The 13,836-nt window shown below is 46.0% G+C and overlaps 1 protein-coding gene across 1 annotated transcript in view; it reads right to left on the reverse strand.

The window, feature by feature from the left end:
* The window catches only part of NAPB (NSF attachment protein beta), a 37,648-nt gene extending 24,660 nt beyond the window's left edge, over window positions 1–12,988 (reverse strand). The window contains 1 exon segment of the mRNA NM_001046233.2: window positions 12,804–12,988. Coding sequence (NP_001039698.1) covers window positions 12,804–12,901 — 98 coding nt within the window. The 5' untranslated portion in view covers window positions 12,902–12,988.
* Between the last annotated feature and the right edge of the window lie 848 nt (window positions 12,989–13,836).

The following is a 13,836-nucleotide window of genomic DNA, read 5'->3' on the forward strand; positions in this document are numbered from 1 at the left end:
ACTGAGCACATGGACAGTGAGGGTGGGGAGATAACAAGGCAAGAGCTGTGGGCACCAATGGCTCACGTGCCTGTAACTGCTTGACTCAAATCCTTTGCTTTTTCACAAACCAGAAACAAGAGGTGTGGCTGCAAGGAGGTAGGCTTTGGAGTCGGACTGCTAACAAACAAATGCAAGGATCCATCAGCTCCTGACCCTTTGCCCCAGATCCACAGCACTCCCAGAGTAACCAGCAGAAGCCGAGCAGGGAGTTCAGCCTCGACCACCATGTGCTCTGCCTTGGACCCTGGGATTCCACCTTCTGAGAACGTCTCACTTTATTTCTATTTAACAAAAAAGAATCACAGATTCTCAAATGCAGGAAACAATCTGAGACGTTTAAGGACTGTCTGACCAAAGTATTTGCATTTAAGCATAACTTCTTGAAATAAAGTTATAAGAATAGGTACAGCACATAAAGCTGGTGGGACTTTTATCTGGTAATAGCTCCAGATGAGGGGTCAAGTGTGACGAGGGGTCACGCCTCCTGTAGAGGGGAGATAAGTATAGATTGGATCTTTTAGTAAAACAAACCAAGATACTTAAACATTACAAGGAAGCTAAGAATAGGAATTACTGGATAAACTCAGAAATGACTCACACACAACATGACTTGTCAAGAGAAACTTTGGTATTTAATTTCAATCTTCATAAAACTTTAATTTTTTTAAACAGAAACTTAATCATTGAGACCTAAGATTCCTATAGGACAATAGTAGCTGCCTAAATACAAAAACAGGTCCTTGTATTTTCTGGAACCACACAGATCAACAAGGAGTGGATGTAACCAATGGATTGGATCCACTCAACGAATTGGAGACCACTGAGTCAGAAGTCAACAAGATTTCATTTAAGAAAGCTGGGGCAGTAAAAACCCTGAACCAGCAGAGCTAGGGGCTTCCCAGGTGGCGCTAGTGGTAAAGAACTCCCCTGCTGATGCAGGAGACACAAGAGACACAGGTTCGATCCCTGGGTCAGGAAGATCCCCTGGAAGAGGGCATGGCAACTCACTCCAGTATTCTTGCCTGAAAAATCTCATGGACAGAGGAGCCTGGCAGGCGAAAGTCCATAGGGTCGCACAGAATCAGACACAACTAAAGTGACTTAGCATGCACACAACAGAGCTAAGGAGAAGACAGCCCCTGCTAGCAATCAGGAGGGGATACCTGGACACAAGATGGGGTGCAGCAGGGTCCCACAAGCGCAGTTCACAGGCAGCAACACCCCTTCAGAGAGGGGCTGCAGTGTGGGGTCTAGGAGACAAGTATGAGACCTGGAGGGCATGGGGGCTTGGAAGGGGGGCCTGGCTAGAGGTGTCAGGCTCCAGAAGATGTGCTTCTGGGGGAGGGAAGGAGAGAGGAGGCTTGGCAGTTAGTGAAAGAAAGCAGAGCTGGAAATAAAACCCAGGGTTTTGGGAAACAGAGGTGGCAGAACTGGAATGGCAGCAAGCCCCAACCCACCCCCAAAATCCTAGTCATCAAGGAAACCACACCAACATGTGAACAGAAGGTGCTGTGAAGGTAATATGAATTTAGGAGAAAGCACACTCCCAATGTTGGCCCTTTCCCAGGTGAGTGGTCTGCAGTGACCCTCTCTCGTGACGGGCCTGGCAAGGGCACCATCTGAGTTCACAGTCAGGCATGTGCTCCTTGACACACTCACAATCATTCTGGACCAGACACCCACTCTGCCTTCATGTTCAGTACTGTATTCAATGAATTATATGAGACAGTCAACACTCTACTATAAAACAGGCTCTGTGCTAGATTGTTTCGCCCAACTGTAGGCTAATGGAAGTGCTCTGGTAGGCCAGGTAGGTGTGTTAAACACATTTTTGACTTACAATGGGTTTATGGGGACATAACCCTACTGTAAGCAGAAAGAGACCTATACAAATACCTGAATCCCCCTGACACACACCCTGAATAGAGGGGTAAGTAGAGCACATTCACTGACTGGCATACAGGTAGGTAATGCAGGCTTCCCAGGGCAGACAAAACACTAGATTCCCAAATAAGGAAATCAGGCAAAGGGTACTAAAGAAGAGTCACGGGGTAATAGCATACTCCTCTGGTGACAGAAGCATAGACAACCCCTGCAGCTTCTGCTCCCACTCCCTCCCTCCAAGTCAGCCCTGGCCACTGTGCCCAGACTCGATGAGGGAGGGGAGCTGCCCTCTCCCTGGGGCCGGGCAGCCCAGGCCACATGGCCACATGGCCACAGGCATCAGATAATCCTCTTGACTAACACAGCCCTAAAACAGGCAATCACAAGTAACAAGAAAGCAAAGACTGCTACCCTGGCATCAGAGGAGGTGGAATTTGGGCTCAAAAGTATCAAATGAAATAGAGAAATTCACTTCATAATACTAAAGATACAATTCAAGTGAAAGTATACTGGTTGTGAACATCTAGGCACCCAAACATGGCAGCCATCTTTATAAAGCAAAAATCACAGGAACCCTGAAAGCCAAAATAATCTTGAAAAAGAAGAACAAACTGGAGGGCTCACACTTCCTGATTTCAAAAGTTACTGCAAAGCTATAGTAATCAAAACAATGTGGTACTGGCAATACAGACAGACATACAGACCAGGGGACTAGAAAGAAAGCCCATGAACAAATCTTTGCTTTTATGGTCAAATGATTTTCAACAAAGGTGTCAAATATTCAACAAGGAATAGACAGTCTTTTCAACAAACTGTGCTGGGAAAATCGAATACTGACTTGCCAAAGGATGAAGCTGGAGCCTTATATACGGTGGTGGTGGTGGATTAGTCGCTAAGTCGTGTCTGACTCTTGCCACCCTATGGACTGTATGCAGCCCACTAGGCACCTCTGTTCATGAGATTTCCCAGGCAAGAGTGCTGGAGTGGGTTACCATTTTTTTTCCCAGGGGAATTCCCCACCCAGGAATCGAACCCAGATCTCCCACTGTGCAGGCAGATTCTTTACTGACTGAGCTATGAGGGAAGCTCCAGCCTTATGCATAGCCTTACACGAAAATTAACTCAAAATGGATCAAGGACCTAAATGTGACATTTAAAACAGCAAAAACTTTTAAAAGAAAACAGAGCAAAAGCTTCATGACACTACATTTGCCAATGGTATCTTGGATATGACACTAAAGGCACAGGTTAAAAAAAAAACAGACAAATTGAACTCCATGAAAATTAAAAAAAAAAAAAAACTGTGCATCACAGACACTATTCAGAGAGTAGAAAGGCCTCATACAGAATGGGAGAAAATATCCTCAAATCACATACCCAATAAGGGATTAACATCAAGAATATACAGCAAACTCCTAAAACTCAATAACAACAACAAAAAAGTCAATTTAAAAATGGATAGCCAACAGGAATTTGCTGTATAGCTCAGTAAACTCAAACAGGGGCTCTGTATCAACCTAGAGGGGTTGGATGGGAAGGGAGATGGGAGGGAGTTTCAAAAGGGAGGGGTTATATGTATACCTATGGCTGATTCATGTTGAAGTTTGACAGAAAACAGCAAAATTCTATAAAGTAATTATCCTTCAGTAAAAAATAAATTAATTTAAAAAAAAGGACAAAGGACTTGAATAGACATTTCTCCAAAGGACATATATGAATGGCCAATAGGCATATGAAAAGATGCTCAACATTATTAATAATTAGGGAAATGCAAATCAAAGCTACAATGAGATATAACCTCAGAACTGTTAGAATGCACATTATTTATAAAACACCAAGTGCTTGAAGGAAGCATGTAAAGAAATTAGAATCTGTGTGCATTGCTGATAGGAATGTAAAATGGTACAACCGCTGTGGACAACAGTATGGCAGTTCCTCAAAAAATTAAAAATGGGATTACTACATAATCCAGCAATTTCATTTTGGGGCATATACATGAGAGAATGAAAAGCAGGCTCTCGAAGAGATACCTGTACAAGCATATTCATGGGTGAAACGAATGACTTCCTTAAAAATACAATTTACCAAAACTAACCTCAGTAGAGATAGGAAGTTTAAACATTTAAACATTTCCAGGGGAAAAAGAAAAGTATCAAGGAAATTAACACCAAAAAGCCCAACATGACTTCCCTTAAGAGGATTCGATTTAAAAATGCAGAGACCAGAGCACGGAGAAAAATAAAAAATAAAAACTTACAAATTGTTTTTATGAGGCCCCTGTGACATCAGTGCTTCAGCTGAAAAAGACTACACACATACACACACTGCAAATAAAAGAACTTGAAATAATTTAAAACAGTATCCAACGGCCCATTACAAAATTCATACATTATAATTCAGGGGGTTATTCAAGGGATGCCAGGACAGTTCAGTATGAGGATATCCCTTGGTTAATGTACTAATAACTAAAGGAAAAAAGTCATGCTTACCTCACAGTTATTGAAAAGGCCTTAAAATATAAGTCCTTCATTCAATCCATAATGAAAACACCCATTAAAACCAGAATTGGCAGATATCTCCTTACTGTGAAAAACATGTATTTTAATCCAATAAAGTACTGATCTATTAACTTGTTAGATTTTAATTACATTAACATTCCTAAGATAAGTTCTATTAATATTCAAATACAGGCATGATTAACATTCTGAAATTCTGCTTACAAAATCTCCTTACTGTGAACTCCTACATATCACTTACCAAAAATTCTTAAGATACAAAAGTCTTGCTGATTTTATACAGGGACCAAATGAACTCAAAGTGAAAGCATAAAAATGAATTATAAAGTCTCCTGAGAACACTATATACATGGACATCACCAGATGGTCAACACCGAAATCAGACTGATTATATTCTCTGCAGCCAAAGGTGGAGAAGCTCTATACAGTCAGCAAAAACAAGACCAGGAGCTGACTGTGGCTCAGATCATGAACTCCTTATTGCCAAATTCAGACTTAAATTGAAGAAAGTAGGGAAAACCACTAGACCATTCAGGTATGACCTAAATCAAATCCCTTATGATTATACAGTGGAAGTGAGAAATAGATTTAAGGGCCTAGATCTGATAGAGGGCCTGATGAACTATGGAATGAGGTTCGTGACATTGTACAGGAGACAGGAATCAAGACCATCCCCATGGAAAAGAAATGCAAAAAAGCAAAATGGCTGTCTGGGGAGGCCTTACAAATAGCTGTGAAAAGAAGAGAAGCGAAAAGCAAAGGAGAAAAGGAAAGATATAAACATCTGAATGCAGAGTTCCAAAGAATAGCAAGAAGAGATAAGAAAGCCTTCTTCAGTGATCAATGCAAAGAAATAGAGGAAAACAACAGAATGGGAAAGACTAGGGATCTCTTCAAGAAAATCAGAGATACCAAAAGAACATTTCATGCAAAGATGAGCTCGATAAAGGACAGAAATGGTATGGACCTAACAGAAGCAGAAGATATTAAGAAGAGATGGCAAGAATACACAGAAGAACTGTACAAAAAAGATCTTCACGACCCAGATAATCACGATGGTGTGATCACTCACCTAGACCAGACATCCTGGAATGTGAAGTCAAGTGGGCCTTAGAAAGCATCATTATGAACAAAGCTAGTGGAGGTGATGGAATTCCAGTTGAGCTATTCCACATCCTAAAAGATGATGCTCTGAAAGTGCTGCACTCAATATGCCAGCAAATTTGGAAAACTCAGCAGTGGCCACAGGCCTGGAAAAGGTCAGTTTTCATTCCAATCCCAAAGAAAGGCAATGCCAAAGAATGCTCAAACTACTGCACAATTGCACTCATCTCACACGCTAGTAAAGTAATTCTCAAAATTCTCCAAGCCAGGCTTCAGCAATATGTGAACTGTGAACTTCCTGATGTTCAAGCTGGTTTTAGAAAAGGCAGAGGAACCAGAGATCAAATTGCCAACATCCACTGGATCATGGAAAAACCAAGAGAGTTCCAGAAAAACATCTATTTTTGCTTTATTGACTATGCCAAAGCCTTTGACTGTGTGGATCACAATCAACTGTGGAAAATTCTGAAAGAGACGGGAATACCAGACCACCTGATCTGCCTCTTGAGAAGTTTGTATGCAGGTCAGGAAGCAACAGTTAGAACTGGACATGGAACAACAGACTGGTTCCAAATAGGAAAAGGAGTTCGTCAAGTCTGTATATTGTCACCCTGCTTATTTAACTTCTATGCAGAGTACATCATGAGAAACGCTGGACTGGAAGAAGCACAAGCTGGAATCAAGATTGCCGGGAGAAATATCAATAACCTCAGATATGCAGATGACACCACCCTTATGGCAGAAAGTGAAGAGGAACTAAAAAGCCTCTTGATGAAAGTGAAAGTGGAGAGTGAAAAAGTTGGCTTAAAGCTCAACATTCAGAAAACGAAGATCATGGCATCCGGTCCCACCACTTCATAGGAAATAGACGGGGAAACAGTGGAAACAGTGTCAGACTTTATTTTTCTGGGCTTCAAAATCACTGCAGATGGTGATTACAGCCATGAAATTAAAAGACGCTTACTCCTTGGAAGGAAAGTTATGACCAACCTAGATAGCATATTCAGAAGCAGAGACGTTACTTTGCCAACAAAGGTTCGTCCAGTCAAGGCTATGGTTTTTCCTGTGGTCATGTATGGATGTGAGAGTTGGACTGTGAAGAAGGCTGAGCGCCGAAGAATTGATGCTTTTGAACTGTGGTGTTGGAGAAGACTCTTGAGAGTCCCCTGGACTGCAAGGAGATCCAACCAGTCCATTCTGAAGGAGACCAGCCCTGGGATTTCTTTGGAAGGAATGATGCTAAAGCTGAAACTCCAGTACTTTGGCCACCTCATGCGAAGAGTTGACTCACTGGAAAAGACTCTGATGCTGGGAGGGATTGGGGGCAGGAGGAGAAGGGGATGACAGAGGATGAGATGGCTGGATGGCATCACGGACTCGATGGACGTGAGTCTGAGTGAACTCCGGGAGTTGGTGATGGACAGGGAGGCCTGGCGTGCTATGATTCATGGGGTCGCAGAGTGGGACACGACTGAGCGACTGATCTGATCTGATAACTAGGATGATCCTCTGTCCTGGTTGCAGGGACACTCCCGGTTTATACCCATCTTCTTGGCATCTCAAAAATATCCCAGTTTGAACACTACCTTCACGGTCACTCTATAACTCAGAGATACAGGGAAATATCTGAAAAAAGTTTAAAGTAGAATTATATAAAGCTTAAATGCTATTAACATATAAAAGATCGTATTTAGAGATTGAGAAATCACAAAAATCAGGAGGTGAAGAAGATGCACTGTCACGTAAGCCATGCTACCTTCTTCATTTTCAGCAGAATCAACAAACATTATCTAAAATTAGTAAGGTAGCAAAAGTATTCTAAAATTATTTAGAATCATGGTAGCAACCATCAGAAGAATCAAAAGGAAAGTTAAAAACAGTTACCTCTGCTGAGTAAGATTGAGGAGCATGAGGATTCAGGGAAAACTCTACTTTTCAACTAAAACCGTCCTGTACTCCTTGCCGTTTCCTACCACAGGTAGCTGCTATGTTTACAACGAACAAGTATTGAAGGAAACACAGAAGAAAGCAACATGGACTCCCCTTCACTTTGTTACCTTTGCTCTTCAAACTAAACGAAAGAGCACAAGAAAACAAATCAGCATCTGTAAGGCATTCACCGGAGACCCCTGAAGTCCCAGGGAGGTGCTGGGCCACAGCCACCAAACAAGGTAGACCCCCAGGACCTTACACCCTCGAGCCGTAGGGCAGCACAGTCCTGGTCCTCCCTACCACTGGTAAAGGACTCTGCACCTCACAGGGCTCACAGAAATGAGAGAATACGGTGAACACTGCAAAAACACAAACAGAAAAAGGCCAATCGTGATTATCATTTCATATATGAAATAACTTGACACTAAAAATCAAAAAACCAAATGATTATAATACAGCTCTGTGCAGCACCTATTCAATCCTTACAGCTCTGACAAGTAAATTCTTTCCCTCTGCCCATGTGAAAGCTAAAAAAAAAAAAAAACAGAAGCTCTGAGTACGATTTGCTTGGCCAGGGTCACCAAGCCAATAAACCAGAATCTGTATTTGGCCTTATATATATACATAAACACACACACACAGAGTGTGTGTACATATTACTATGGCTCACATATACATTACGTAATACATAACAGGTTATTCTGTTATTACATAAAATTATAAGAAATATATATACTTCTTACACTATACCACCTGTCTCTAAATCTAAGCTTAATAATAAATTTTTTTTTAAAGTTCAATCTGCATCTGAATATCTACTATAACTGAGGTGGACCTAAATGCTTTACAAATGCCATCATATGTTCCATCATAATTTGGCAAAATTTAAACACAGTCTTTGCCAAAATAAAGCTGAGTGAAAAATACTGATAATTAATGGCCCACAATGCTTAAGAAATACTCCCAATTTTCACAAGTAGCTAAGAAATATAGATTCAGTTATTTCTGAGCAAACCTATAAGAGGCTTCCCAGATGGCACAGTGGTAAACAATCTGCCTGCCAATGCATGAGACATGGGTCTGATCCTTGGGTGGGGAAGATCCCCTGGAGTAGGAAATGGCAACTCATTCCCATATTCTTGCCTGGAAAATTCCATGGAGCCTGGTGGGCCACAGTACAGGAGATCACAAAGAGTCAGACATGACTGAGCATGCACACAACCCTATAGGGCCTTTCATTAAATTTACTTTGACACTGCCAGATTTATAGCTCTTTAATGGCACTCCACTCCAGTACTCTTGCCTGGAAAATTCCATGGATGGAGGGGCCTGGTGGGCTGCAGTCCATGGGGTCGCTGAGGGTCGGACACGACTGAGCGACTTCACTTTCACTTTTCACTTTCATGCATTGGAGAAGGAAATGGCAACCCACTCCAGTTTTCTTGCCTGGAAAATCCCAGAGACAGAGGAGCCTGGTAGGAGGCCATCTATGGGGTCACAGAGAGTCGGACACGACTGAAGTGACTTAGCAGTAGCACACGCTTTGAGCCTGGGGAACATTCAAGAGCATGGGAAGATACGGTTAACCACCCAGAACCTGCTCCCACAGTCAGTCTTAAGCCACTCTCCTCCACAGGCAGTGTTCCCCACTGTGGTCTCCTATAACAGGATGGCACAGACAGTACAGGCTGTAGAAATGCAAAGCCATCTTGCTGTCAGACCTAGGTCGGCTGACCATCAGTTCATTAAGATGGTAAACTAAAATTTGACGTTAACTACAAAATTCAATAGCTCATCTTTGGAAACAAAATCAAAGCACAGCCCCTTCAGTGGCAATTTTGCTACACTAAGCTAAGCCAGTGAAGGAGTTAAGTTATAACTGAATTCCAGGACTCCAAGAACACATCACTGTTGATCTGTCAGTCAAGCAGAAAGACTGACCATCATGACAGTGGTTTCTTGTGATGGCTCAGCAGGTCCTTTCCTGCAGGGTACTGTGGGAAAGACCTGCGAGGAACACGGACATCTCGCAGGGGAGCCTGAACTTGTGCCTTACGTACAGAAGAATGCGTGATTGACTTCTTCATATTTTTGGCTAATTTTACTGAAAGCAACAAAAAGGAACAGCCACAGAAGAGCAGTGAGAAGGCGGCATTGCCACAGAACTAGCACAGTGTGTGGATCGACACTGAGCAAAGGGGATCCACTCTTACACAGGTTTTAATCTGCAGTCGGGTTAAGCAGCCCCAGGCGTGAAACATTTGCAGTAAAGTAGGTTGAGCGCCTGTAACGGCCACCAGCACCCCAAACAGCATCACCTGTCCCCAGTAAAGTTCTGTCAGCTCTTACACAGGTGGGCTCAGTGACACCAATATGTGGGTATGTGCTGTTAACTTAGGAGTCTGACATGCAGATGGACTGCACTGTGGTTTAAATAAAGGGAAACAAGTAGAGGGGAAAATTCTCTGGCTAAGGGAGCTAGGGCAGGGAGGATTAACAAAGGTATCCTAGCCCAGAAAGCTGAAGACAGGTGTAAGTTATGCCCAACGTAAGGTAAGATTCTGAACGCCTAAAACTGACACAGAATCTGTCTTCCCATTGTCAGTGACAGAGAAACTAGATCTAGCTGTTGGCTTCAAAGAATTATGTAACGCTATTAAAGCTCAAAGAACTCTGAGTACCCTTCTTCCCCAAGCTTTTCCGGAGACAAGCATTACTACACAGTCCTCCACAGTATAAATAACACTTAGGTGGTGCAAAGCTCTTTCAAATATTGATATTTTACTTCATTAAAAGCCCAAGGATGCAGTCCAAAAAGTCTCTGACTCTGAAATCCTGGCAAAGTCAGCTTCATCTGCTTAGTTCTCTGTTTCCTTGATAAATAACCGGGCCTGATAATTCTGATGAAGATGCTAATTAATAATCCTCATCTTTAAGACTAAACATTTTACAAGCATATATTCATGGAACCTTCACTCACTTCTCTTACACTCGTCTTACAGCACAGGAAACTGAGGCACGGAGGGGCTAAGGAACTTGCCCCTGGTCCCAGAGCAAGGACAGTGCACCGACCTGCTGGATCCGCATCAGTCCTAAGATGCAATGACTTCCGTGCAAACTGAGGCTGAATGCTGAGGATGAAGTCTTCCTACAATGCTCCACAACAAAACAGGTGATCAAGAAGGGGGGGAAAAAAAAAAAAAAGACGTTTCTCTAAAGACAAAATGCATTTCTAAAATCCTTTTAGGATTACTGGTTCAAGATGTGGTCAAATTTCACAAGAAGCACAACGCAACACCTCTTCATCAAAAGGAGCCAGCAGGAGCATCCCTCTGAGAATCATCAAGTGCTGTCAGGCGCTTTTTTCTCTGCCGATTACAGATTCTCTTCCAGGGATGCGAATCTGGACTGGAAATGCTGTGCCATTAAGATCACCTCCCAGCTCCAGGTGCTATGACATTAAATTTTACTGGAATAAACTGTAATTGTTTTGTGAACCAGAGAAAGGAGTTACCGCTTCGTGTTAAGGTTAGGTATAAGACAGGGTTCCTTCTAGTACTGTCAAAACTTTTAAAAGAGTACAAATTTGCAATTCATGGCTATACTCTAAACCATACATCACATGATAAATTTAGAAACCACCAGGGATAAATGCCTTGGAGAAGGCAATGGCAACCCACTCCAATACTCCTGCCTGGAAAATCCCCTGGATGGAGGAGCCTGGTAGGCTGCAGTCCATGGGGTCACTAAGAGTCGGGCAGGACTGAGTGACTTCACTTTCACTTTTCACTTTCATGCACTGGAGAAGGAAATGGCAACCCACTCCAGTATTCTTGCCTGGAGAATCCCAGGGATGGGGGAGCCTGGTGGGCTGCCGTCTGTGGGGTCGCTCAGAGTCGGACACGACTGAAACGACTTAGCAGCAGCAGCAGGGATAAACGCCTAGAGAGGTTCTTGAAGGCAGGAACCGTTACCTTCCTGCATCTTTGCGTCGTATATTACGCGCACTGCATGAAACCTGCATTTAAGCGTTTCCTGGAGATTATCAACACTGGTAAAATATCACAACTCAAACAACGAAGGTGGCAAAACAAGGAGATTCCAAGCTGAATTTGCAAATGCTCTGGGTGTTGGCCAAGGGCCTTTCGCTTTCATAAGAAAATACGGAAAACCACCAGGAATTTTCTGCCTCCTTCATCCTAAACAGCTGAATCATTCACCTACTCAACCAGCCAGAATTCTTCCAAGAAATGTCAGTGCAGGCTCTGCTTTTTGGGAAGTCCGAATTTAAGACCTTCCCTAGGAGGGGGCAGAAGAATTACAGGAAATGAACGGGATTTCCAAGAGACCCAGACTTCGAGGAGCTGCGTTATCCCTAAACCAACCGGAGACCCTGGTTATCACATCAATCTCTGGCGAAGCAATGGCACCGGGTTGAGAGCACGTCCTCACTCACCCCACGGCTATTACCGGTGTGCTTGGCGCAAGGCGCAAGGCGCGCGGGCACAGGGCGGCGGACTGCGGGCCTGGAGCCCGAGCAGAGGTCTGGGGCCCGCCTCTCCCCGGAGCCTCACGCCCACGCGGGACTCCCGAGAGGGGCGGGCCGAGTCCAGGCGAAACAGCAAACCGGTGTGGCCGCCGCGGCGTCACGCACACTGGTGCTCGGCCAGTGGGACCCGCCACCCGCGCGGGGTGTAGGTGGGCCCCCTCCGAGGGTCATAGAAGATCTCGGAAGGGCATGTGGGGGGCCCTGGGGTCGTCCTGAAGGGTTCTAATGGGCGCGTGGGGCTCCGGAGATTCTAGGGGGTCCCTGGAGGCAAGGTGGGAGGTTCCGGGGATTCTAGGCGGTCCCTGGAAGCAAGGTGGGGGGGGGGGGGGCTCCGGAGATTCTAGGGGGTCCCTGGAAGCAAGGTGGAGGACTCCGGGGATTCTAGGGGGTTCCTGGAAGCAAGGTGGGGGGCTCTGGGGATTCTAGGGGGTCCCTGAAGGCAAGATGGGGGGCTCCGAGGGCCCTCCGAGGGTCCTAGGGCCATCCCTGGAAGGGTGTGGGGGCTTCGGGGATTCTAGAGGATCCCTGGAGGGCGTGGGGGTTGCTCCGGGGATTCTAGGGAGTCCCTGGAGGCAAGGTGGGGGGCTTTTGGTATCCTAGGGGATCCCTGGAGGGCGTGGGGAGCCCTGCAGCGTCCTGGGGACCCCAGGGGGCTCCGGGGAGACTTAGGGGACTTTCTGGAGGGTGTGTAGGGATTAGAGGGCCCCCGGGGCGCTCTGGGGGCCGCCGGGCAGGGACGGAAACCCTCCCCGGGGCACGCGCAGTCCGGCGCTCACCCAAACAGCCCTCGGAGGAAGGAGTGGGAGGCCTTGACTCGCTTCTCGGCCTCGGCCATCAGCTGCACCGCCTCTCTCTCCTTCCCCGCGTTGTCCATGTTGCCGGCCTCACTCCCCGCCACAACCTCCTCAGCAGGCCGGACGCGCCGCCCGCACCTCCAAGTCCTCTCTCAGCGGCTTGGCGCAGAGGCGCGGCGCGCGACCTCTCGGGAGCTGTAGTCCAGGCAGTGCCACGGCCGTCCTCTCGCAGCGCCCGGGCGCAGAGGCGCGGCGCGCAGCCTATCGGGAGTTGTAGTCCGCGCTCGGCCCGCGAGAGCCTGCGAGACGTCCGCTCTCGTTTCCTGAAGGGCGCAGAGCCGGCGGGCAGCTGGATCCTGGAGACGGGTGCCTGAGAGCGTTTGGCCTTTAAAGATGCGGGAGATGGAAAAGGGCCCGCGGCTTCCAGGGAAGACGGCCTGAAACGGCAGCATCCCGTTGCATCAGGAGTTCCTGCCCAGCACGACCGACCGTGGCCAGGGGTTGGTCCGGGGCGCGGGATAACGGAGCGGGTGAGGACACGGCGGGTGCCCGGGTGCCCGCAGGAAACCTCGACCGCGCGCGAACTCCGCTAGCGATGCAGGGCGGCCACGGGAAACGGGCCCTAACCCTGCGAGGGTCACGCGCCCACCGCTCAGCTCCAGAGAGGACCCAGTTTATCTGAAGAGCCAAGCAGTTAAGAAGGAAGCATTTGCCCCAAGACAAATTCAAAGTTGGTTTTCGGTCTCCATGTGAATGTCTGTTTTCTTCCTTGGTTACCGAAGACTTCCATATATAGGATCTGTGCATAGTCCTCTATTGACTGAATTCTTTTCAATGGACGCGAGCCATTGAGCTCTCTTATTCTTGACATAATGCTGGCCATAGTGTGAAATGGATTTCTTAGGACACAGTTCTGCCTGCCAGGACGACGTCTATTCTCCTAGGAGAAGTATTCATAGACAGACGCTCTCCTGTGCCAGTGATTTCCCGGCCTGTCCCAGAGGGAGTTATTCTG

This window comes from Bos taurus, chromosome 13 (assembly GCF_002263795.3).
Source record: "Bos taurus isolate L1 Dominette 01449 registration number 42190680 breed Hereford chromosome 13, ARS-UCD2.0, whole genome shotgun sequence".
NCBI lineage: Eukaryota > Metazoa > Chordata > Mammalia > Artiodactyla > Bovidae > Bos > Bos taurus.